The sequence below is a fragment of the Chenopodium album genome, chromosome 5 (genome assembly GCF_948465745.1).
Source record: "Chenopodium album chromosome 5, dcCheAlbu1.1, whole genome shotgun sequence".
Taxonomy (NCBI): Eukaryota; Viridiplantae; Streptophyta; class Magnoliopsida; order Caryophyllales; family Amaranthaceae; genus Chenopodium; species Chenopodium album.
In genome coordinates this window covers 10,825,953-10,851,332 of record NC_137838.1, presented here as the reverse complement: position 1 = coordinate 10,851,332, position 25,380 = coordinate 10,825,953, and the positions used below count along the sequence as shown (strand labels likewise).

General features: G+C 36.4%; 4 protein-coding genes across 5 annotated transcripts in view; 2 read left to right on the top strand and 2 right to left on the bottom strand.

The window, feature by feature from the left end:
- Nucleotides 1-7,189, top strand: part of LOC145631877 (eukaryotic translation initiation factor 2A-like) — a 156,547-nt gene extending 149,358 nt beyond the window's left edge. For both annotated transcript variants that reach the window (XM_081684097.1, XM_081684096.1), the window contains exons 4-14: nt 1,298-1,484; nt 1,977-2,211; nt 2,290-2,358; nt 2,575-2,676; nt 2,790-2,830; nt 4,095-4,228; nt 5,392-5,455; nt 5,537-5,633; nt 5,721-5,836; nt 6,660-6,682; nt 6,796-7,189. In XM_081684097.1, the coding sequence (XP_081540223.1) occupies nt 1,298-1,484; nt 1,977-2,211; nt 2,290-2,358; nt 2,575-2,676; nt 2,790-2,830; nt 4,095-4,228; nt 5,392-5,455; nt 5,537-5,633; nt 5,721-5,836; nt 6,660-6,682; nt 6,796-6,889 (1,162 nt within the window). In that variant the 3' untranslated portion in view covers nt 6,890-7,189. The remainder of the gene's footprint in view (nt 1-1,297; nt 1,485-1,976; nt 2,212-2,289; nt 2,359-2,574; nt 2,677-2,789; nt 2,831-4,094; nt 4,229-5,391; nt 5,456-5,536; nt 5,634-5,720; nt 5,837-6,659; nt 6,683-6,795) is intronic.
- A 1,107-nt stretch (nt 7,190-8,296) lies between these two features.
- Nucleotides 8,297-11,767, bottom strand: LOC145630423 (large ribosomal subunit protein mL43-like). Its single transcript, XM_081682681.1, has 3 exons — nt 11,554-11,767; nt 9,403-9,509; nt 8,297-8,668 (listed from the first exon to the last, which is right to left on the bottom strand). The coding sequence occupies exons 1-3, from the start codon at nt 11,631-11,633 to the stop codon at nt 8,496-8,498; spliced, it is 360 nt and encodes a 119-aa protein (XP_081538807.1). The 5' UTR covers nt 11,634-11,767; the 3' UTR covers nt 8,297-8,495.
- A 931-nt stretch (nt 11,768-12,698) lies between these two features.
- LOC145630422 ((DL)-glycerol-3-phosphatase 2-like) lies at nt 12,699-17,299 on the top strand. The gene is made up of 6 exons (XM_081682680.1): nt 12,699-12,998; nt 13,719-13,943; nt 14,617-14,677; nt 16,083-16,230; nt 16,391-16,470; nt 16,921-17,299. The coding sequence occupies exons 1-6, from the start codon at nt 12,908-12,910 to the stop codon at nt 17,051-17,053; spliced, it is 738 nt and encodes a 245-aa protein (XP_081538806.1). The 5' UTR covers nt 12,699-12,907; the 3' UTR covers nt 17,054-17,299.
- Nucleotides 17,300-18,022: 723 nt separating this feature from the next.
- LOC145631868 (thioredoxin-like 1-1, chloroplastic) lies at nt 18,023-20,937 on the bottom strand. The gene is made up of 4 exons (XM_081684082.1): nt 20,424-20,937; nt 19,194-19,370; nt 18,850-19,014; nt 18,023-18,669 (listed from the first exon to the last, which is right to left on the bottom strand). The coding sequence occupies exons 1-4, from the start codon at nt 20,655-20,657 to the stop codon at nt 18,361-18,363; spliced, it is 885 nt and encodes a 294-aa protein (XP_081540208.1). The 5' UTR covers nt 20,658-20,937; the 3' UTR covers nt 18,023-18,360.
- Nucleotides 20,938-25,380: the final 4,443 nt, after the last annotated feature.

The window sequence follows — 25,380 nt, the reverse complement described above, 5'->3', positions numbered from 1 at the left end:
GAGAGTAGTAGAAGGAAGATAGGCAGAAATTTGTATTGGGGAAACCTTAGTGAGTTATGGCTTAAAGCCATTGTTAGAGAGTTATAGCCTCAAGCTATTTTGAGAGTAATAGCCTAAAGCTATTAAACCTATCATTTGTAAAGTGTGACCCCTTTGCGCCATTGTCAATCAAGATTCAAGCTTCTTTTATTATTTTTTCTTATTTAATCAATCAATCAATCAATCAATCAAAGCCTTAATCCCAAAAGTGGGGTCGGCTAACATGAACCAAATTTGATTATTCCGTGTAGTCATCAACATAAATCTTTCTCCTCCATCCCTTACGATCCAAAACTTCATCCTCACGTAAATCCATGCACTTCATATCCTTCCTCACTCCTTCCAACCAAGTCATCTTTGGTCTCCCTCTTCCTCGTTTAATCCCTCCATGGTCCCACTCTTCCACTCTTCGCACCGGTGCACCCTCGGGTCTCCGTCTTACATGTCCAAACCAACGCAGACGATTTTCCCTTAATTTATCTACAATGCCCGCCACACCTACTTTCTTGCGAATAACCTCATTTCTGATTTTATCTCTTAAAGTGTTTCCACACATCCACCTTAACATGCGCATTTCCGTAACCTCCATCTTTTTAATATGCTCTTTCTTAGAAGCCCAACATTCTGTACCATAGAGCAACACTGGTCTTATGGCAGTCCTGTAGAATTTTCCCTTCAACTTTAAGGGAATGCTGCGGTCGCATAGCACTCCCGTGGCCGCTCTCCATTTAAGCCACCCTGACTTAATCCTGTGGGTCACGTCTTGATCAATGTCACCATTCTTCTGGATGATCGACCCTAGGTACTTAAAACATTCACTCATGGTCAAATCCTTTCCATCCAAACTCACCACTTCATTGCTTGTCCCCCTCTGAGTGCCAAAACGACATACCAAATATTCAGATTATCTAGTTATTACATACTTCCTCTGTTCTTTTTTACTTGACCTGTTTCTTTTATCACGCTTGCCAATGCAAAACTTTAACGATCAATAACTTCAATTCTCTATAAGTAAAAATTATAAAAGTTTTATATTATGATAGTACTTATTGAGACGAATCTAAAAAGATCCTACATGAATATATATTTCCTTACATATTATTCACAAAAGACGGTCAAAGGAGGGGTGGTGAATAGTGTAAAAGTCAAAGCGGGTCAAGTAATAAAGAACGGAGGAAGTAGTTATGTTGAAATTTCTTTTCTAAGTTCTGTAGGTGAAACATATGTCCTCTCAATGAAATGTTTGTGTACTGTCCAGGCCTTCAATTCGATTCAGCTCTGATGAGGCTGTTGCATGCCGGCTCGTCACAAATGAAATACAGTTTTTTGATTCAGCTGATTTATCAAAAGGATTCGTGTCTCGCCTCAGAGTTCCAGGAGTAGCAGCAGTTCAACTTTCCAAGATGCCTGGTTCACACGTTGCTACGTTTGTTCCTGAATCCAAGGTTGGTCTATATTTGAGCTGGGAACTTACCTAATCTAAACGTGAAGATACATGGCCAAGTCAGATCCTTTTCCGTGTGAAACTTCAGGATATCTGTGTGCTTGGTATATTACATACTACGTATATAATTTCTTTATTTCTGACCTATAGCCTATTGTCTGCTGCATGCTTGGTCCCATATAGATATTGAACAAACTTCTGCACTTGAAGCAAACTATCATGTACCTTTTTTGTTGCTTACTGGTCACTATCTTTGAACTGATAAGATGTCTTTGTTAGATTGCTGAACAGAATCAATGGAATTGTAGAAAGGGGCCTTTAGTGTTAGTAACATCGCTTTGATACATAGCCCTATGAACAAAGACAAAGTTTTAAATGTGCAAAGGCAATTGAAGAAGGCCCATGATTTTAATAAGTTGAGAATTTTTTACCCCTGCAAGATTGTCTTGTTTTTTAAATGAGTTTCTTTTCCTATTTTTGATGTCCTTTTTAGGGAGTTCCTGCAAGTGTCCAGATATTTGCATGTGGAAGTGACCCCTCTAGCCAGCCTCTTGCACGACGCAGCTTCTTTCGTTGTACAACTGTGCAATTACATTGGAATTATGGCTCTACTGGTCTTCTAGCTGTGGCTCAGGCAGATGTTGATAAAACCAACCAGAGTTACTATGGAGAGTCAAAATTAAGTTACTTGACAACTGATGGAGCTCATGAAGGACTTGTACCTCTTCGTATGTGACCTTGATGTTTATGGTTTCAAATATGATTCAACTTTGCTTACAAAATTAATCAGTTCAGTGCATAAACAGGTAAGGAGGGACCCATTCATGATGTTCAGTGGTCCTACACTGGTACAGAGTTTGCTGTTGTCTATGGATGTATCCTTTCATTGGAGCTAAGAATGATTTACTCACACGATGTCCATGAAAAGATGGCTCGGACACTGGTGTGTGATTAATAGTTTCTAGATGTAGAGGAGTTGTTTCTTTGAACCAGCTGTAGAGCTGATACACCTTACTCTTAAATGAGATTATTGTTTTTTACTTCTCTTTGGAATCCTTTTAATGTATTGCTGTTCCTTGACCTAACTCTAGTTATGCCTGCTAAAGCTACAGTATTCGACAAGAAGTGCAATCCACTTCTTGAACTTGGCTCAGGTCCGTACAACACCATCAAATGGAATCCCAAGGGAAGATGTATCCTTCGTAGAGCTGATACACCAAATTTTTATTCCTGTTCTTAATGAACAACCCCCCACTTCTTCCTTTTTTTTTTTCTTTTTTCTTTTTCCTTAAATCCTCTCATTCAGTTTTGTGCTTGGCTGGTTTCGGAAACTTACCTGGTGATATGGTATGCATTTTGTGCTTTTGTAGTTAAACTGGCTGTCAGCTTTGGTAAATTTATGTCACTGCTTGTTAGTGGTAATGCTGCATATACCTGAAATATTGGTACAGGAATGGGTGGTTGATGTTGTTCTTGTCATTGTAGCTGTTATTTGGAAAATGCTTGTTCTTGCCTCTCAAATGCCTATCTTTAATGCTTTGCTTTGTTAAAATACTTTTTTCCCCCTCTGTCGTCAGTACTCATACTTTCGCAAGATTTCTTCTTTTAGGTTTGAATGTTTGATCATGTTTCACATCCTTTTTCTTGGTAAAAATCAAATGGAGTGTCATACTTTTTTTTTTCTTTTTTCTTTAGAAGGGTCTGTAATCTTCCATGTCATTAAATGTGCAGGAGTACCTCAAGAATTAGGGTGCACGCATAAAAAAGCAAATTATTTTACCGAACCCACTTACAAAACAACCAGTTGTACCTTTTTTACAATTTAAAACTCCTTATGTTTAATTTATACTCAAAAAATATTTTTTAATGGATGGAAGATTGGTAACTATTCTGGATTAGTGGATTACAGTTAGTTTTTGTGTATATAAACGGTAATTCTTATAAAAAATAGCTGTAACTTGCCAGTGATTTGTGTACAAGTTATCCTTCCTAGTAAGAAAAGCTGTTTGATTGTCATGCCACATGGTAAACATTATACTCTGCCATCAGCCTGTGATGATAGCGTATGTGGAGTTTGGTGACTACTGACTATAGGCTAAGATTATAAGGATATTCCTTTTCTGCATAATTGCATTTGATGCCTAAAGTTATTCTGTGATTCTTCTTAGAATTTGAACTGATAAATTGCTAGGACTAAATTCCTTAATTGTTCCTAAAACAGGCTTGTTTTTAAGGGCCTCTGTTTTTATTTCCTGCAATTTTGACTGGAGGATGTAGTAAATAGGCCCTAGGAGACTGTATGGTTGTAGATAGGCACAAATGATCTTCAGTTGATTCAAGGTTAATGCTCAAGGATAACAGATCTGGCTTTATGATGTTCTGCTCATACATCTGCAAAATTACATATTATATTTTTTGATGGACCTGGAGTATGTAGTAAATTGGCCCCATGAGATTGTATTGTTGTAGATAGGCACATATGATCTTCAGTTGATTCAAGGTTAATGCTGAAGGATAACAGATCTGGCTTTATGATGTTCTGCTTATACATCTGCAAAATTTTATATTTTATATTTTATATATTTTTTGATGGACCTTGAAAACATTTCAGGCTTTCTGGGATTGCACTGAGAAAAAGCAGCTTGGAACAACTAAAGCTGAGTGGTCTGTAGTTAGTGAATGGTCACCTAATGGTTGCTTTTTTATGACTGCTTCAACAGCACCACGACGTCAGATTGATAATGGGTATGCTGATTTATTCTTGTAACAGAATAGAAATATTCTTAGTGGACTTTTGATTGTAATCTTAAGGGATGCTCTTACGCTACCAATATGTAGCAAGTCACCTTTAAGTTTAGTAGGAGATATCATGATTTGACCTGAGCACTCCTGCTATTTTTTATTCCGTTGTCATGAATGATATAGGCAAAGGTTTAATTATCTTGTGTTATGTATGTGCTGTAGTTCTCATCTAGGTTGACTAAGTTTATGGCACTTCTGCTTCTGTTGCCTGTTCTGGAATGTGGAAAAGGGCAAGTCAGTGGAAGTGGGCGTGAGGCTTGCATATTGGCCACTATTGTTTTTGGATATACTGTAAATTGTCTAATTTATTTGTAAACTTGTCTTTTCTCTGTTTTGGGTAATAGCACCAATATGAATCATGTTATCACATGAGCATTTGATTGATTTTCTTGGCTGATGACAATAATAGATTAATAAGTTCTTGCTATTACGTCCCTTGTTCGAATGCTTCCTTTCCCTTTCTAAATGCTTTTGAATGTAACATCTAATGTGATAGGTGCATGTCCCTTCCTTTCTGCTACGATTTCATAGTAAACTAATTGGAGTCTACAGTATGCAATTTTTATCAGTGATAGTAAACATAGTTTTCCTCTAAATATATGGATGTATGCTTTTACTCCTTGTGCCCACCTTTGTTTGCCCCATTGGAATTAGGTTGCATTTTTTTTAAGGGCAGAGTTGAAAAGGGACAAAATGGGAGAGTGAAGTGGGGATCTCTCATATTTTTTTTTAGTGCGGGACAATCTTGGACATCCTATAGAGAAAAATGAGGAAAACCAAAGGGTATGGAGTGAGTAATAAATTATCGTGGATCACTGCTTGTCAAATTCACGAATCCATTATCTTTGTGAAACAAGTCAAACAACAAGCAAACCAATCATGTTATCATTTGGTAGGGGGACTTTCTCAGCAAAATACAACTGTCTAGAACTAAAACCTAAACTTGTGTAAATTTGACTCCAAAGAGTCAACTATAGCTATTGCAATAGAACAGTAATTTGAATTGATTGATCAGATTTACTTTTAATTGTTAAGCAAATATTTACTCTTGTTTTTGAGAAGAAGTAAATCAAGTAATTGATCATACATGGTTTGGTATAATGTAGGATAAAGATTTTCCAACACAATGGCTCATTGTATTTCAAGAAGATGTTCGACAAACTATTCCAGGTTCGTGTGACCAATATTGCTCTTCTCGTGTATTGTTTTGTGTTCCCCTATTTAATATTCATTGTAATATCTATCATTCAGGCTGATTGGAAACCAGAATCAGCAGACAGGTTTGGTGATATTTCTGAGCTTGTGAAGTCTGTTGGTTCACTGAAGATTGAAGAAGCCAAAGCACAAGGTTTCTTGATCTCATGTCTGCTGCTTATTCAATACATTAATCTACTTGATATGCTGTTGCGTGAATGATAGATTTTTCTCTGTGTAGGACAAGGGTCAAAACCTTCCCAGAATGCTACAAAATCGAACCCAGTGAACCCTCCACAGAAACCTGCCGCGTATCTACCTCCTAGTGCTAGGAAGGCGGCTTCTGTTAAGGCAGAGGTAAATTCTAGCTACCTTGGCATTCTACCGAACACTGATATGACCAGTTAATCATCTTTTAAATTTTTTTGACAGAATCAACCTAAATTGTTGGTAAAGCTAATTATAGAGAACCTTCTATATAGTTTGAGCTTTCAATGCCAGAAATTTAAGTATAACATCCAAAGTTGGTATGACATTGAGCAAAGTGATAAACTTTACGCTTGCTTTAAAATTCTAAGGGTGTTTTGATTGACACTTGCTTCATATTTTCTAGATTCTAGGGACCTCATTGGCTCATCTTCATCTCCTATTTTTGACATGGAGTTGGGTGTTTCCACAACATCTTTTTGGTTATTTGAATGATGATGCTGTGTGGTTCATTGAACAATATATATATATATATATATATTTTCAAATTGGCGATCTATTGATATCCAATTCCTTTCAAATCTGTATGCTGTTTCTGTGGGTGATGTCATTTTGAATAATTTTGCAGCGGCTTTTTTTTATCTTAGCTGATCGATAAAAGATTTTCTTTACTTAGCTGTGTAATATGCTAGAGTTTGTTGCAAAGATTACACTGATATTTGAGATGAAAGATATGTATGTGATTTTCTTGATGTTCAATAAATAATCAGTATCATCTCGACTATGACATGAAAGGCACTCGGCAGACTGCAATATTTTGCATGACATGCGCTTATTGTTTTGATCAGTATGCATATATATATATGGGAATGTTATCGAAGTCTGGTTTGAGGTGCTTTGAAGTAATTGTAAATCTTCTCATATGAATTTGATAGCCAGTTTGTAACACTTGTTTCTGTTTTTGATGTGGCAGCTTTTTGGAGGATTGGATACCCAGTAAGTGTGCTGTAATAGTATCTTTTGCACAGTAGATTGATTCTTTTACTGTTTCTTTTTCCCTCTTTGGCAAGCTGGCAATTTCAACTAATGTAATCATCATGATCATGCAGGGAAATGAGCAAAAATGCATTGAAAAACAAGAAAAAACGGGAAAAACAGCGAGAAAAGAAAGCAGCTGAGGGCGCATCTGGCAGTAATCCTTGAACCTTATTCGAGCGCTGAGTTAATGTATGACTAAAGCAGGAAATGAAAGCAGCGGACAGCGCATCTTCCCGAGATTTTGCATCAAGAGACATCCAAGTTCCGGATGGAGCCAAAATGCAGGCTCTGGATTATATATTACCAGTAGCAGCATAGTTTCTGGCTCTTTTGTCATACAAATGTATTTTTAAGATTAGGCGAAATATCTCACTTAGATCTCTGCTATTGTACTACATGATCATTTTGTTCTTGGAGAAATTTTACCATGAATGTGAGGCTTAATAGCATTGTCAAATAAGCATATAGCCAAATGTAAGCGTATAACTACCCCATATGATTTTGTTTTACCAAAAGAAAAGAAACCTGTGATTTTGAGTAACAATCCTCTTCCACTCGAGTCTCTTTTTGAAAGATCTTCCACTCGAGTCCTTGTTGCACTAAAGATTACGAATTTTGTTCCTGTTTTGTTTCCTTGGTTAATTAATTATTTTATTTTCTGCATGATTGTATTGTGTTTGGGTGATCATGGTTGTGGTTGTGGTTGCTGCTGCTGAGGCATTGCCGAATGCATTTATGGCCGTTTGATCCGTTATGTAAGGCTATAGCTTCAGCTAGTGGTGGCGCCAATTCCACAGCTAGTGGTGGCGCCAATTCCACAGTTCCATCCAATACTCCAACTCCCTTTGGCTCAAGAATTTCATATTTGAGTACTGTACATTGTATATAACTCAAGACTATTAGGATCCTAGAGCCTAGTCATGGGTCTCACTGTGTGCCTTCTGGTATGTTCCAGTGTCCCTTTTTGCACCACAGTGGCTCAGTGTGCCTCCCTTGCCCATCTTTGAAAACACCTCGCTGAAATCATTAGATTTCTAACTCGGTACAATTTTAGTACACTCGGAAGTTGTAACATATAGCAAATTGATGCCTTGGCTGGCGCCACTTGAAAGCATTTTCAGGGTGTCAAAGTTATACTTTTGTGGACGACTACAACTGCAATGCGTATCTGTGTATGTGACTGCCAAATTTTGCAAGATAGGATAGGTACATATCCCCTTTAAGTTCATCATGTTGCATACTGGAGCTCAGCACAAAGGTTGTATATATATAGTGAGATAAAGTGCAGGGCAGAAAGAAAGAGAATGCAATTAGTTTATGACAGCCAATGAAAGCTAGTATTCAAATAAACACTTGAATGTTAAACTCGTCTAGGAAATAAGGTTTAGCCTACACAATCGTTATTTTGTTCATCTGACTTTTGTAAGCAAACCAATGGAGCAGGGTATGCGATACAATGTGATCATGATAAACCAAGGTAGCAAGATGAGTACTTGCATATGCCATATGCTACCTGCGAAGCAATACAGTGTGGTCATTAAAAAACCAAGGTTACAAAAGGAGGTGAGAGGCTAGAGCAATGTGGTCATAAAAAAACCCAAGGATGAATTCTCAATCCTAGTTTGCAAACAGCTAAGGTCCAGCATCATTAACCAAATTTTGAGCTATCTTCAAAAAGAAACTAACACGGGCGTAAAAAGACACTATAAGGTTCATATGATTGCCATCTTATTGCCAGCAGGATCATTAACCACAAAGGTTTTTTGTTGCTTCATAATTTCAGAGCAGTTGTCCAGGTGCCTTGTACACTAGGGTGCTTTGTGACATGTCTTGTCTTCAACTTTATCACCTTCCTTCCCAAGGCATTCCTCAACCTATTTGCATGTAGCAGCACATCTTCAGGAGTCATATTCTTCACACAAACAACTCGTTCATTCTTGTTTCCTATAAAAATAAGACAGAATGAATAGAGCTCAAAAGCTGCAAACATTGCCACAATGGCGAAAAGGGGGGAGGGGGCATATGCGCCTTGAAAAACATTTTACCCAAAAATTGAAAACAAATTCATGCATTTAAATGCATGTACATTTGTACATACTTTAGCAGATGATCTAGAACTGGGAGTGAGATGATGGGAAGGAAGCAAGTAGATCCAAATCCTTTATAATCCCATTTAAATCTCTGTATCCCCCCCCCCCCCCCCACCTCCCTTCTCTGCTCCTCTATATTTATTTCCATTCTACAGATCCCTCCATCAATTGCATCACTTAGTACTTTAAGCTTTTCAGGAAGGGTGGAGTGTGCTCAGAGTGGTAAAAAAAAAAAAAAAAAAAAAAAAAAAAAAAAAAAAAAAAAAAAAAAAAAAAACTCCGCACAGTTCCAGTGAGTTCGAGCTTGAAATGCCTCAACTAGCATTAAAGCTGCTGCTAGAAATTCTATCATCCACACACTACTCAGTACTTTCATGGGGGTAATGAGTTTCTCCTCTTTACAAAAGGTAAATGAGAAAACCAAGAAATACAGTAGCATGATAATCAAAGCATAATTAGCAACTCTTACATAATTCATAGGATGGAATGTGAATAACTGAAGACTGACAACAGAAATATGTATCATTCTTAAACCCTAGTTCATCTTAATGCTGAAGAGGTGAATAATTATGGAGGGAAGGCACTCACGATAGAAAGCCTTCAGATGTGGATGCTGTCCACGAATGAGTTCCGTAACAACCTCTATCCGTGGATTGCTCTCCTTAATAGATGGCAAATTTGTTTCCATGAATGCCCTGCCATACAACAAAAACATCTTTTAATAAGCTTCCAAGTGAATTATTTTAGGCGGCACATAGAGTCTTAAAAAAAAAAAAAACAGAAGTATCCCACACTTGTTTCAATATTTATTATCCAGAGCCTTATAACCTTTGATAAGATTATTTTTCTGAATGCACTCCTCTAAAGTGATACATACTAAAAGTGATTATATTTCCAGCAACAATGTTGGGTGTGAGGAGAGAGATGATAAGTTCGAGTAGAAAATGCATTTCTTTTGCTATCATACAATTAAATCAAGTCTTGTAGCTTGCTGTTTTCATTTCAAAGTCCCAGCTGCAACCACTTACCAACATATATATATGCATGACTGCCAGAGCTAGGGAGGCAACCACTTACCAATATAATTTTTTCAGTAAAAGAATTGGGAAATTGAGACACAAGCAAAAGGTCCACACATTCATATGCCCAAAAAAAGAGAGTCAGCATGATTAAACATATCAAGTGTCCCACAAACGTGCAAATAACTACATTTAAATGAAGTCTAATATGTTTTTGTCCAGATGCATGTCAGCTGCTGTTGGTGTCCAACGTTCACATGCCAAGCAGCTCAATGCAGGTGTACGGGTGGAAATATTAAGTATTGCACCATTAGACATTATTTTTTTAACAGTAGATTTACCATTTTATACTTCCTCACTACTTGTTTTGCAAACTTTTTCCCTCGGATTCTAACATCATCAAAGTTTAACTTGAATATAGTATCAAAATGAGGTTGCAATAAGCCATCAAGAGGGAACAAGTGAGGCGCTATACATATTACATAGCGTAATACAATCTAACTAGAGTAGAGAAAAACCCATAAATTCAATACCAAGGCAACATATTTGTAAACCTATTCCAGAAATCACTTTTGTCCAACATGTAACCATTAACTCACAATGATGTCTCCAAATGAATAATTCTTAGGAAATCAATATAGTTGCCAACTGGAAAATAAGCACTAGTGCAAATCATTCCACCACTAGGACAAATCAATCTGAAGGGATCTCAATGTTGCAGAGGAGCACTTTTGCTCGACCAAATTGTTTTCCAAAATCCACTGATGAACATTGCTTCAAACATCACTCATTTATCCACAATTCATTTCTGTACCGAAGTTGAACTATTCAAGAAAACTAGCTAGAATTCATCACAAAACAATAACCTAAATAAGTTGACATCTAGCCAAAGAAAACTAATATCACATGGACTGCCATTGCAACACCAAGGCATTCCTACACTACAACTGAAAATATATGATTCTTTTATTTTGGGATCATAATGGACAATGACCACACAGGCAAAATATGATCTACCCAGCCCACTTCATATCAAAGTACCCATGTTGAACTATAGGACATTTGTTAACAATACAGTACTTACGCACTTCTAATGATCCTCTACATAAAGAGCCATGCACAATCCTCAAATACACACCCTCGCCAAATTCTTTAACCGAGTCCCGGTGACATAGCACCTCAAATTGAATCCTAGGACATATGTATACAGCATGATATACAGGCATTGCCAAATAAACTCCATGGAATAAGCCTTGCACAATCCTCAAATCTACACCCCACCATATTCTTAATCCGATTCCTCGACTCCTCGTAACACAGCTCTTCAATCCGAATAATATATAGAGAAAAGTCCCCACATCTTTAGTAAGCTAGATTAACAATATGCTTCCTTTTCGATTTCACAAAAAGTTCAAACTTCTTATCGATTACCATAAAATTTCAACCCAACAAAAAACGATAAAGAACTCAACTTTGCGACTATTGAAGCAAATTACGCAATTATCATATCAAAATATGGCAAACAAAATAAACTGGGAAAAAGATCAAACAACACCAAATTTGAGCAAATGCATCAACAATAACACAAATCAATCAGAATTAGCTAAAGGGCGCAAATACAATATTGAAAGAAGAATCATGATTTCTACATATATTGATAAACATAAACGAAAAGAAAAAAATTGGGAAAAAGTGAAAAGAAAATTAGAGAAAATAAAACCTGATACCCCTGCTGCTGCCTCCCCAATCGCAGTAGCTAACGATGAGTTTCTGAAGCTGCCAAACTCCTCTGAGCGACATTATGCAAAGTTATTTCGATTCAATTTTGTAATTTCTGCAGAAATTTCAATGGATTTTGAAATGCGATAGCAGGAATTGGGAATTAGGGTTTTGAGTGTTCTTAGTAAAACCCCTCACACAGTTCAGTACTCCGTATTGACTTTTGACTTATTATTATGATTTGAGAGGGTAATTTAACTTCTCTAAAGGCTCAATTTTTATTTTACGGGTGTCCCTCCTATCACAGGAGGATTAGGGGTGAGGATCGAACCCCGTCACAGGAGGAGTATTTGTATTGTTATTTTGATAAGGAGAGAAAACTAGGTTAGGTTCGATGACATTACATACACGTGTTACATATCTCATCTCAATATCAAAAATAATTTTACGATTTCAAATTAATAATTTTATAAGTTTTGCATATACTCATTGACAATTTTCAAGACTTCCAATATGAGATTTAATTTAAAATGAAATCTTTGACTACCACGAATATTTTTATGATATATTCATCTACTATGTATCTTATTAGTTACGAGACTCTTATTGTAATCTTGTAAATAACATTGTCAAATTTCAAACCGAAACCGTTTAACTGTCCGAAATCAACTGACCCAAATGAAAACCGAACTGATTATTTGAAACCGAAATCCGACCTGAACGGTAATCAACCCGGATAATGTTAAACTATATAAGAACCGAACTCGTTAACTAACAAACCAGTTTATAAACCAAAATGAAATAGAGCTGAACCAAAAAGTACTAAACTGTTGTTAACCCAAACCGTTTCTAACCCGAAACCGTGTTAGGTTAAAAACTGTTTATAAACCACAACTCGTTTGCACTAAACCGTTTACGAACCGGACCGAATTAAAACCGCATAAAAATGAACCGAATTTAAACCGAACTGCTAATAGTTTGAACCAAATCGAAACATACCCATAGGTCACTTAAACCATTTTCAAACCGAATCAAAACCGAACTATTAAACCATTTTGACAATGCTACCATTTTCAACTTACATAAAATATCCAAGTCAAAATTACTAAATGTACAACTCAATGGCTCAAATTCATGTAATGTACTTGTACCACCAAAGCATAACAATAATAAGATTTACAAAAGTTGATCCTTTTTCCCACCACTATAACTTTGCATCTAATTCCCTCCCTAAAAGAACACGAGAACTTAGGAATCCGATTCAAGTTTACCCACAAAAAGCTCCTCTTTTCTCCCCATTTTCGAGTTTGTTGTGCAATCAATCACTCCGACAAAGCAGTTGCGCAACCCCAGCAATGGCCAACTCCGCCGTGGACACCGCCGCTTCTGCTCTCTCGAACCCGACAATCACCCATGTCATATTCGATATGGATGGTCTTTTATTAGGTGATAATTAACACTGCATTTTAATTGGTTTTGAATTTTATTGTATTTTGTGATTTGGGTTGATAATTTAATTGTTTATTTGAGTTGATTGCATTGTTTGAGTAAGAATTTTTCTGGGGGTATATGAATTAGAAACAATGATGGAGTATATTACCTTTCTCGGACTTGGGTACGTGTCTAAGTGTCTAACTTGACTATTTTGTGAGTACGGGTACTTGTCTACTTGAGGTAAATTGAAGTGTCCGAGTAACATATTTTCGTTGTTATGTTATGGGTGATGTATGATTTTAGAATGGAAGCAGTGGACATTTCAGGGTTCCTTGAATTTTAATAGAATTAGTGCTTGATTTGTTTGTTTGCAAGTTATTTGATGTTATGATTCAAGGGTTATTGCCCCCTTTGATCAGTTTTTTATTGGGGAAGAATGGTAATGCACATTGATCGGAAGCATATCAGATTACTGGATGATTGTTTGGAGTGTATCCGTTGTTTGTGAATTGTGTATTTGCGTTGGTTTGCTGTTTTCATTATTTTTAGAGCAATGTTGTATTGAGGGAAGTTCTTAATTTATTGGGTCATTGTGTTAGTGCTGGTAACCATCATTTTTATTTTGAAAATTTGTTGTTCTTGAGCTTGATGTCATGCTATTGCTGTACTCAAAAAGTTTAATATGATGCTAGGGATGATAACTTAATTTGCTTCGACGTCTTATTGTTGTAGATACTGAGAAATTCTATACAGAAGTTCAAGAACAAATACTAGCTAGGTACAATAAGACGTTTGATTGGTCTCTAAAGGCAAAAATGATGGGGATGAAAGCAATAGAAGCTGCTAGGGTCTTTGTTGAATCGACTGGAATAAGCGACTCTCTTTCAGCTGAGGACTTCCTTGTAGAAAGGGAGTCAATGTTACAGAGCATGTTTCCATCGAGCGAGCTAATGCCAGGTATGCTTCATATATACTTCCTATACGAGCTTTTACTTGCTTGGGTTTTGTCTTTCCTACACTGACCATTCTCTTGTGTCCTCTTTTAAAATTTTCTATGCCCTTTGCACTGTAAAATTCAATTTATACAGCTAGAAACTCCCGCCAAGCCCCTTAGAATGCCAAGGGACTCATCTCACCTCTGGATTAATTAGACACTAGGCAGAAGAGTATTAACCAAGTAAATTATATATAAATATTAATTGCAAATTTGGTTCATGTAGCCGACCCCACATATGGGATTAAGGCTTTGATTGATTGATTGATATTGCTAATTTGCTTTACTAAGTAAATATTACATATCTGATATCTTAAGTATTTTACTCGAAGGTAAATGAATTTCCCTTTACCGTTAACTTTTGAATTTGCATTTTCTTCTTGGATGCTGAGATTATTGGAGCTTTGCCCATTTCCCATTTTTTATACTCTACATCCCTTGAAAAAAAAAAAATTATTTTTCCTTCCACCTGAATCAAATACTAAAACTAATTTCTTTCTTTGGTGAACTTAACAACACCTTGAATTGAATCATACTGTCCTGATTCTCTCTCCTATTTCTGTTTCATCTCTTACTTCTCTTGTTTCTCTTATCATCTTCACAACCTTACCTATTGCTGTCATTTTTCTGATACAGGGGCTGAAAGATTGATCAAACATTTGCATGCACAACAAGTGCCAATCTGCGTAGCTACTGGGTAAACTTCTCTCCACCCTATTGTTTTGCGCTTAGTGGTGGAAACTATTCTTGCTTATTTGTCTACTAGTGAGATAATAAATATGTTTTTGGGAAAAACATTTATTACGTAGGATAGTGTATTTTAAATTTGAGCTGCATGTCTGTCTATAACTACAAGTTTTGCAACTTCCTTCTATGCCTATATCATAACTATGACCATTGCTGCTATTGCTACCACTTCTTATCACAACTATGACCATTGCTGCTATTGCTACCACTTTTTATGTGTTGCTCTACTACTACTATCACAGTAATGACAAATTCATTTTAGAAAATGTTTGTTTTGGGTCTTTTGGAAATGGCTTCTCTTTATGTCATAACTGGTAGGGATAATGCTACTTACATTTGGACTTGCCAAGACCTTATCCATGACAGGGCTCATGCTGTATCTTGTTGATATTGTATAATTAGCTGCACGCTCTATGTTTTAGAAAGAGAGGAAGGAGGAAGAATTTAAGATTTTAAATTGTATGATCTATTTGTCCTTGTGATTGAATAAATCCAGCATTTGAATACTTAGACTTGTCCAGAACTTCTAATGGACTTTGAATGCCAAGTGTCATGACAGCTATGGGGGCAAGCATTTAAGTTAGATCTTCATGGTTTCAGTGTTTGAAAAGCGCAAGGCACTTGGGGGTTAGTGCTTAACTTGGTCTAGGCGAGGCATTTGTGGTTAGGCGCAGGTTAGGCGCGTCTAAAGCAAACTTCAGCCAATTTTTTTAATTGTTCTTATAGAGCGCCTCAATTTAAAGAGTGAGAGTATATTGTAATGCTTTTTTCAGTCCTCTTTTAGATATTTAGATCACGATGCCAACCTAATGCATGAGGTACCTGTCTTTTTTAGTGTTTGGGGAGGATCTGATTTGTGTGGTTTCAACGATAAGGACATTTAGAGGCTGTTTCTAATTTAACTGATGGGGTTCAGTTGAGACAGAGGAGCATGTTAATTTGCCCATACTTGCTTCTTAACCAGTTGAGGTGAGGCTGCATACATTTTGACACTCTAGACCCTGCCAATTGTGGGATTTGTATTGGGTGTTTTTTTTATTTATTTATTTTTTTATTCTGGTTGTCAACTAAATAATGAACCTGGTGCATGTAGCTCTTATGTTACTCGGTTCTTTCACCTATTTTGTCATATATATTCCTGTAGGCTGTAGTACCTGTGTTATACTCGAGTCAACATAAGTGATCCATCAAAAGTAGAAGAAATCCTAGAAAAAATTTGGGATATCTGTGTCAAGACACTTTCTCTTTACAAGCTTAGTTACCCAGGAGTAGTTTTATACATTGAATTATGCAAATCTTATGATGATTATAGTAATTCCTGATTGTTGATGTTTTGAACAATGCTGTAATTGTAGCTCCCACAAACGGCATTATGAGCTGAAAACTCAAAGACATAGAGAACTATTTGCTTTAATGCATCATATTGTTAATGGAGATGATCCAGAAGTTAAACAAGGAAAGCCATCTCCTGATGTATTTTTGGCAGCTGCCAAAAGATTTGAGGTAAATTTATGTTTGAACCTCTTCAGTACTAACATGTCCATTTTCTAAATTGAAAATTAGACAACAAATCACAATATGGCCTCTGAAGCCAGAAGTTTAAATTTTTTATTCTAAAACTTTGCACCATATTAAAAGATACCATGTTATGACTTATGAGCAGGGTGGGCCTATCGATCCAAAAAAGTGCCTTGTATTTGAAGATGCACCATCAGGAGTTCAAGCTGCTAAAAATGCTGGAATGTAAGTATTTCTACCTCTAAATCATATGCCTAATATGTTCAAAGTAGCTAGAGATCATTAAATGTGTTATAGTAAATTGAGATGCATAATTAAAAAATTAATCAGTCTGCGTTGTTTCTCCATGCTAATTCCTAGAGTGATGACAGGTGCTTGTGTTACGAATTAATCATAATGAATTTCATGCACTGTATAATCTTTAGTATCCTGTTCATATGACCTGAAATGGCATGAAACCTTGTCATTTTTGTAATTCTTAGTTTTATTGGCACTGTCGGAGGGAAAATTAAGAACCTGTGAACCGAATGTGATATATTAAATCGTTCTTGTTTTACTTGAATTCTTGTTATTTGGACATATCATCCGGTTCCAAGATATTTTTATTCGATACACGTAAATATATAATCTTGTATAACTTCACATGTTTAATACAACCTTTTGACTGGCATGTAGATCTGTGATCATGGTTCCTGATCCAAGGTTGGACAGCTCCTATCACTCTGTTGCTGATCAAGTTCTGAAATCACTAATGGATTTCAATCCTGCTGAGTGGGGCTTACCTCCTTTCGAAAATGCAGCTTGCTGACCTTTCCCAGTAGCCCATCTTTGCATAAGCTGCCGAGAATTTCTCGAGTAATACGGAATTACGAAGCACTTCAGTATGTTGTTGCTGTGATTGACCCTATTATTGATTCATTTACTTTCATGTTTTGCAAGCGGAAACAAACATATAGAGTATTAAACATAATTTTAATTTTAAACATTAGCAATAGCAATAGCAATCAATACATGATTTTGTTAAGCACTTATAAATTAATATTCCCTTGGTCTCTGATTGGATGGAAACCTCGTACTAAAGTATTTCTTAAATTGTTTCAAAAAAAAAAAAAAAAAGTATTTCTTAAATTTTTAATTTGGGTGAAAATTATCATCCACTATCCTTTTGTTTTTCGTTTTCAATCAACCAATCCTGCTTAAAATTCTCTATAATAATATTACTTTCCTTCATGGTTCAATTTTAAACAACAACACCCTACTATAATTCCTCCAAGAAATATATGCCCAAGAGAATTAGATTTATTTTGAACCAATGAGTAATTTAGAAAACGAGTACTAGTGTACTACGGAATGTTATAGAAAGTGTATTTAATACTTCGTACGTTTTATGAGGTGATTAGTGAAGGTAGATGACCTTGTTTTCAAAATAATTATAACACTAAGATTAGAGAAGGATTAGGTATCATGTGTAAAATTATTTTGATTAATTTAGTCGTCAACATTATATAACTTCGACCTCAAAGTGTGCCACAAGGCTATGTTGGAAGTATTATACTTCGTATCATAGTAGCTGAATAAAGAACATGGGTTTTCTCGTCTCCTGGTGTATGGTGTATTTGTTTGAAGGATATAATATTTATTTCAACTTTAAGAATTTTATGAGATTTGAAAACTTGAAATTACATAGTCCAACTAGGTACCTGTCAAAAAACTAGGTATATATCATAAAATTCAAGATATTGATAAGTATGAAACTATGATCGACTGAGGAAGGATATACAGAAACTTATATCAGAATACATTACCAGATACATTACAAGACAATATTTTTTGTAAATACACATCCAAGGTACAATCTACACAAGCACACATTTGTATGCTTTCTATTCGACATTCTCGCAGATTTCTTTCTATAGGGAACTAAAAACACACCCTACAGGCTGCATCAGGCAGACTGAATAATATTACAATCCCACAGAAATGGCTAGCTTGGACTTATAAAACGAATCCAATAGCTGCCACATTTGATATTTCCTTTACAAGTGATTAAAATACACACTTACAAGCGTATAGAAGTACTGTACAAGCCATATATTGCCAGGAAGACACTTAAAATCATCTCCTGGCAGTGGCTAAAGATTTTTCTTCACTCTCTTGAGAAGATTTTAGGGTTGAAGGTGAGCTAAGAGGATTCTTGTTGGAGGAAGAGAGAGATTCTTTGGCTGCAGCATGCGTGTCAACATTGGCCGAAATTTCTTGGAGATCAGGTACAGTTTCCAATTCCGCGGGTTTAGGTGTGTAGGTGAATGAAAGGTCTTTGTTGGCAGCAAGAGCAAGGAGCTCTTTCTCCTCAAGCCCCTTTGTTGGTCCAATGCTGCACCTATCGGTTCCATGCTTAGCTAAAGCATCCTTGAATTTCTTAATCTGTGGTTAACATAGAACGTAAAATAAATTGAATAATTTAATAATCAGGTTTCAAATTACCAGTTTCAAAATTTTTGTCTAATCAATTGTGTAGCTTTGCAATGATTTAAATGGAGTGCATTGCTTGTCAAACAACCCCTAAACCCATCAAGAAGAGAAGTGTGAGGATCATAAACTAACCGTGGCATTTGTACAACTGAAGCTGCACAGGCGACCTTCAGATCCTCTGTAGAACCGAAAGAAAGGAAGAACATGGACATTAAGGCTATAACACATTGATTTATGCTCCTCGTAGTTCACCTGAAGAAATTGAATATCAGGGTTCATCTCTGCCAGCTGACATAGCTGCAAAAATCCAACACAAATAATTAGTTATATATGAAAAATATCACTCAGCTAAAATATACTCCGTAACAGCATAACTAGATCTCCACCCTAAAATTATACAGTACTCGTACAATACATGAAACCCAAAAGAGGCAAATAGGAGCAGAAAACTCCATAAGATCTATTTAAAGAGGTACCTTAGGATGAAGAGCCCTGCAACCTCCACAACCAGGAGAGAAAAAATCGACGATAACCAACTTATCTCCGGCCTTTAATAAAGAATCGACTAGGTCTTCTGCAGAAGTAACCTCTCTCATATTTGGTTGAAGTCCTTTCTCCCACCACTTTGGTGCATTGTTAAAGGTAAGACCCAGCTGCATTTGTTACAACAAACGAATAAATACCACTATAACTGTGAAGTTGTTAACTGAAAACAGGGGTTCAACCTTTCCAAGTAAGCATTGAGATATCTAAGCATGTGATAGCAAGCTACACTTAACAAATTACACAAAGAACAAAGGAAATTCTTTCTAAAGAACCTAAGAAACACCAATTCCATATAATGTATTCACAGTTCATCACTCGTTTAAATCTCTCCTGCAAAGTTAGAAGTTGCGTTTTCAACAATTTATAAAACCCTTAAGTCATCACATCATTGTCATAAAACTAAATCGAAACTTGAGGCCTAATGGCACACAATTCACAAAATTAGACCTCCCTAAACCCCACCTAATGACGAAATTCATAAAACTCGACCACCCTAAAGTCCTAAACCCCACCTATTGTCGAAATTCATAAATATCCACCTTCCCAATACCCCCTGCCTGATGATCTAAAACATACAACTACACCTCCCAGACACCCTTGCCTAATGGTCTATGCAACTCTGACCTTTAAACGCCGCCTAACAGCCAAAAACATACAAATCAAGTAATCAACCTCCCCAAGACCAAGCTTGATGGCAGAATTATACAACTTGTTATATACCTCCACTTATTATTGGCAGGATTTGTTAACTATATTGACTGATGTTAAGCATTTCAAAACACTATCTCATTAAACAAATGAACACAATTTTAATCAAGGTAATCAGATACCAAAACAAACTCTTTCAAAAGGTTGGATCCAAACTTGACCTTGTAACCTGTTATAACAAACATTATTAGTTGAAATTAATACCAGCTCCTCACACCAGGCAATAATCAAGAACACCAAAATTAGATTCACAAAACTACCAACATTTCAACAAACATAGATTTACCTATACTATTTGAAGCATAAATTAAGCAATAATATGATCAAATCAATAGGATTCAAATACAGAGAAAAAAAACTAAACATGGTATAACAAATTCGATAAGAAAAAGTAAACATGGGTATAAATAAATAGATAAAAACAAAGAAAACCCAGAAATAATTTCACAAACCTTAGCATGAATTGATAGAGAATTCCTCGATTTTTGGGAACAAAAACTGCGATTTTGATCGACCGCAGTTCTTACACCACCAAAACTACTCCTCAAAGATGAAAATCCAGCTAATTTGCCCTGATTTTTCGTGGTAACTGAACATTGAACAGGAAAAATTTTAACATTACTATGATGATTATGATGAGAAATTGCTGGAGAAAAAACGCTTGACTTGCTAATAACATCAGCCATAGAAAAACCCAGAAGAAAAAAACCCTATAAATTGGATGAAGTAATTGGGATTATTTGCGAAATTCGCGAAAAGGGTTTCGAATTGCGTGGAAGAAAAGAAAAGGGTAGAAGTCAGATTTAGGAATGAACAGGTAAAAGTCTCAAATTTTCCGGTTGAAAAATGAAAAATTGCAAAAAATAGGGTTTACATAAGAAGTTTTGAAGTCTTTATTTACTTTAATATTTTCTTTTTCTTTTTCTGTTTTTTGTTTTTTGTTTTTTGTTTTTTGTTTTTGGATGAGAGAGAAAGAGTACAGTTAGCTTCTAGAAAGTGTAAAGGATGATGACCGTTGGAATGTGTGAATGGATGAGGTTCATAAAATTTTATCCAAAGACACTTGTCGTATGCTCCATGATTGAGATTTATTTAGATTGTGATGTGTATGTCGACTATGTATATGTCGACCATGGATATTTAGTTATGTATTGTAGGATAAAAAAAAAAAATAAGGAAAATCATCATTAGACATTAGTATACATTTGGTATCGACTTTTCTCATTAATACACTTTCGACTTTTTGCTTCTTCACCGATACATTTGTAGTTTAGTCTTTTTTTCCAGCTGTGATTAACACCGTTAATAACTAACAAATTAAGTTGACTAATTATAAACACGGGTGTGTATATTTAAGTTCATTACAATTCAAAAGTGCGTGCCTAAAAATTACATCCTCCATTTTTATTAGCCATTGAATCTTGATGCAACTCAAGATTATATAATATAATACGATAAATTGATCCAAATAACTTTTATATGTGATACCTAACTCTTCTATGATTGTGCGTGGTTTTAAAATTATTTTGATAAAATCATTTATTTACTTTCATTAATCACCTTCTAAAATTACGCGTCTAAAGAATGTGTTGTTAGTAAAAGAAAAGGAAAGAAGCATGTTGCAAGTAAATAAAAATGAAGCAAATATTAGATTATTACTCAGTTCTTGGAAAAAAAAATTTACGGAGTATTAGATTATAATTTCAAATTTCTAAATTTTTAATAAATGCATGTATACATAATTGTAAATGTTAATAATAATCAAAGCATGTGTAATGATGACCATGTAAAAAAAATAAAAATTAGGAACGCATCAAAGTATATACTAGTATATATATTTATTTGCCTCAAAAAAAAAAAAAAAAAAAAAAGTATATACAAGTATATTAATTAAAAATATATAATAAATGAATTAAAATGTGTGATTACATGACAAGATGAATTCATGAGGTTTTGTATGAAGACACCCGTCCAATGTTCGTTACGAGAGTTTTGTAATCTTTTGAAATATTAGATATTTTTATGATTCTAAAGGTGGGTAAGAGAGTACTCCATATATCTTGTATTCGGTGGTTTTATTATTATATGTGTCTCAAAAAAGATTTGAAAAAGGTGCATGCAAACAAATTACAAAAATTTCTAAATGTGGATGAAATCATATTGCCCTTAGGATTGATGTTGTGGCTATTAGACGAATACAAGAGGTCCGGTCCATTACTTGACAATTGAAATTTTGCATGCAATTTTAAACTTACCTATAAATTATACAAGCCATGCCCATAATTCATCATCCCATAATTCCATATACAAAAAGCCTAATAAGAAAATAAAACCTTCCCAAAGCATGGGGGAAACAAAACCAACACTTATGTTTTTTATCTGCATGTTTTGCATGGCGATCTCATTGCCACCCATATGCACTTCACAATTGTCTAATCCAAGCTTTAATTCTCAATCGCTTATGGTGCCTTCCACAATAATGCCACCAGCCACACCTCATCCTCCAAGCATACTAAGAACTCTTGGCACACCAGGAAAAGATGGAGCTCCAGGAGTTGATGGTACACCAGGAAAAGATGGTGCACCAGGACAACGTGGTACACCGGGAACTCGGGGCACTTTTGGAAAACGTGGCACACCTGGAACTTCGGGTGGTACCCCAGGTACTCCTGGAACACCAGGAACACCTGGAACCCCGGGAACTCCTGGCACACCACGACGGACTCATATCACACCACGACCTCCTATTATACCAAAAACTCGTGGCTCTCATGGGACACCAGGAAAAGATGGTGCTCCAGGAATAGATGGCACACCAGGAAAAGATGGTGCACCAGGAGAACGTGGCACACCTGGAACTCGTGGCACTTTTGGACAACGTGGTACACCGGGAATTTCAGGTGGCAGAACAGGAACTCCAGGGACACCTGGAACTCCTAGAACACCGGGAACTCCTGGTACTCCAAGACCCCGTGGAACACCACAAGATTATGTCCCTCTTATCACTCAACAAACCATAAGCATTAATGGAGCTCCAGGCACACCTGGAACACCAGGAATTCCTGGCACACCGGGGGTACCTGGAACACCAGGACGTGGTCCTGGTGGTACACCAGGAACTCCTGGTACACCAGCAACTCCTAGCACCCCTGGAACACCGGGAACTCCTGGATCTCCAACCACTCCAGGCACACCGGGTACACCAGGAGCTCCTGGTACACCGGGTGCTTCTGGCACACCAGGAGTACCGGGTCCTCCTCGCTAAAGGTAAAATTAAACATGTAATCATAGAGAACAAGGTTATGCTTCTATTAAAATATATAAGTGGCACAGGTGATGTGTCTCCTCCTTGAAAAGGTGGAAGGGCTCCATCGAGAAGAGGTGACAAAGGATTCATCAACTCAATCTACCAAGCTGGGGCCGTGAATAACTTCATCACTTATCAACTCCACAAACTAGGGTTATGTTTTAATAATGTGCTGATTTCTAGGAGGTTTGGTGCATGTTGCTTGGGTTAGGCAATCAAATAAAGAATGGTTATGCTTCAATGTGCTAGATTGCTAGGAAGTTTTTGCGCATGTTGTTTATTGGGTTAGGCGATCAAATAAAAAAAAAAAGTAACAATCATTATTTAAGGCTTTATAAACGGTATGTTTTATGTCTATGCAAAGATTACACATTGATAAGGCTTGTGTATGTATTTTTGTGTTGTTTTACCAAATAAACGGTCTGTTTTATGTTTAATTTCTATGTTTTTTGAGGTTGCTATTTGTGTTACTTTGATATGACTGTTAGTAGTCATTTGAATTAGGTGACATCAGGACAAAAAATAACTTTTAATATCAGTCTAAATCTGTCATTATAATATTGGTCTCACTATTAAAGTAGAACGTGTCTTATAATAGCGGTTCACATAATCACTATTAAATTGAAACATGTTTTATAATAGTAGTCTAACATCCATGATTTGCATAGTTTGATTAATCTTTAACTGAGGATAATATTTAATATTAAAGATCTCATGTCCATTTGAATAAAAAAGAAACTACGGAGGCATATGAATAGATCGATCAATCATACGATGATGACTTGGATCGTCCTTAAAATAGAATCCACAAAGAATAGGGCAAAATCGTTAAAATCGTATAGGAGATTTATTAATTAGAGAAGTGACAAGAAATGGAGATGATAATCACGATGGTTAGCTCGATGAATTTCAGTGTAGGTTTCATATCTTTTCATTTCCATTTCCGTTTAATTTTAGTACTTTTGAAATCTTTTTTAAAAAAATTGCAAGATCTCAGCTTCATTCTGTTTAGTGTCATCCCCTCCTTTTCTCATAAGCCATTAACATCAATTTAAAATTACCACCACAAGGCCATAGTGAGATTTAAAAACACTTTTTAAGGTGATTTTTGTAAAGTACTAAATAACCAATATATATAGCTAGTCACATGATGTGACCATTTTACGTATAAACAATAAATTAATGGAGGTTATAGTGATGATCAAAGGAAGTTACCTTGACGGAAAAGGGGTTACCACAATGATGACATGACAATAATAATTAAATATTCTAATTGGTCATCAATCCCATTATTTAGTAGATTGATGACATGACACTTGATTGATATTCCTCATGTTAAACAAGTACTTTAAAATTGTAAATTGATGCTTTCCAAAGAAAAAAAAAATCAGAACATTTAGGGGCCGTTTGGTTCACCCGGGGTAAACGGAATGGAATGAACAAAGGGAATGGAATGAAAATACCTTATATTCTCTATGTTGTTTGTTTTAAAAACAAAGGGAAACAATCCCGTCAGCCCACCACCACACAACCACCTAATTCATTCACTTTCCACCTTTTCTAGCCACCATCCGACCACCAAACCACCAGCCACACCTTCGGCGCCCTTTGGCCCACATTCGCCTCCCTTCGCCGCCGCCATTAGTCGGCCCCCGCGTAGCTCTCCCTTCCCCGAAAATCAGCCTCGAAAACCCTAGAAACATCCCTCCCCTGAAAAACATCCTTCACTCCCTGAAAAATCCACCGTCCGACCCTCCCCACCCTCGAAACCCTAAGCGCTAGGGTTTCGAGGGTGGGGGAGGGTTGGACGACCGTTTTACATTGAGGGAGAAGGTTTTTTTTTATGGTTTTTACTAGGATGAGAAGAGTTGCGAAGGGAAGGGGTGGCGAGGGGAAGGGAGGCGCGACGAGGGGTGGCTGGTTGTGGTGTGGTGGTGCGGGTTTCCAATTATTTGGGTAGGTAGGATGGTGGTGGTATGGTGGTGTAGTGGTGGCCAAGGAATGGGAATGAAAAAGTCTAGGGGGGGGGGGGGGAATGAACTTAGAGGGATTTTGGGCGATGAGGAGGGTAAAGGGAATGAGAAATATGGTCTAACAAACAA

Coding starts and splice junctions, on each gene's coding strand:
- LOC145630423 (XM_081682681.1), bottom strand. CDS start 11,633: ATGTCGCTCAGAGGAGTTTGGCAGCTTCAGAAACTCATCGTTAGCTAC. Junction 9,510..11,553: donor GGCAGCAGCAGGGGTATCAG/GTTTTATTTTCT, acceptor GTTGTATGGCAG/GGCATTCATGGAAACAAATT. Junction 8,669..9,402: donor ACATCTGAAGGCTTTCTATC/GTGAGTGCCTTC, acceptor TTATTTTTATAG/GAAACAAGAATGAACGAGTT.
- LOC145630422 (XM_081682680.1), top strand. CDS start 12,908: ATGGCCAACTCCGCCGTGGACACCGCCGCTTCTGCTCTCTCGAACCCG. Junction 14,678..16,082: donor CCAATCTGCGTAGCTACTGG/GTAAACTTCTCT, acceptor CTGTAATTGTAG/CTCCCACAAACGGCATTATG. Junction 16,231..16,390: donor CAGCTGCCAAAAGATTTGAG/GTAAATTTATGT, acceptor ACTTATGAGCAG/GGTGGGCCTATCGATCCAAA.
- LOC145631868 (XM_081684082.1), bottom strand. CDS start 20,657: ATGGCTGATGTTATTAGCAAGTCAAGCGTTTTTTCTCCAGCAATTTCT. Junction 19,015..19,193: donor GCAGGGCTCTTCATCCTAAG/GTACCTCTTTAA, acceptor GGATTTTTGCAG/CTATGTCAGCTGGCAGAGAT. Junction 18,670..18,849: donor TCAGTTGTACAAATGCCACG/GTTAGTTTATGA, acceptor TGTTAACCACAG/ATTAAGAAATTCAAGGATGC.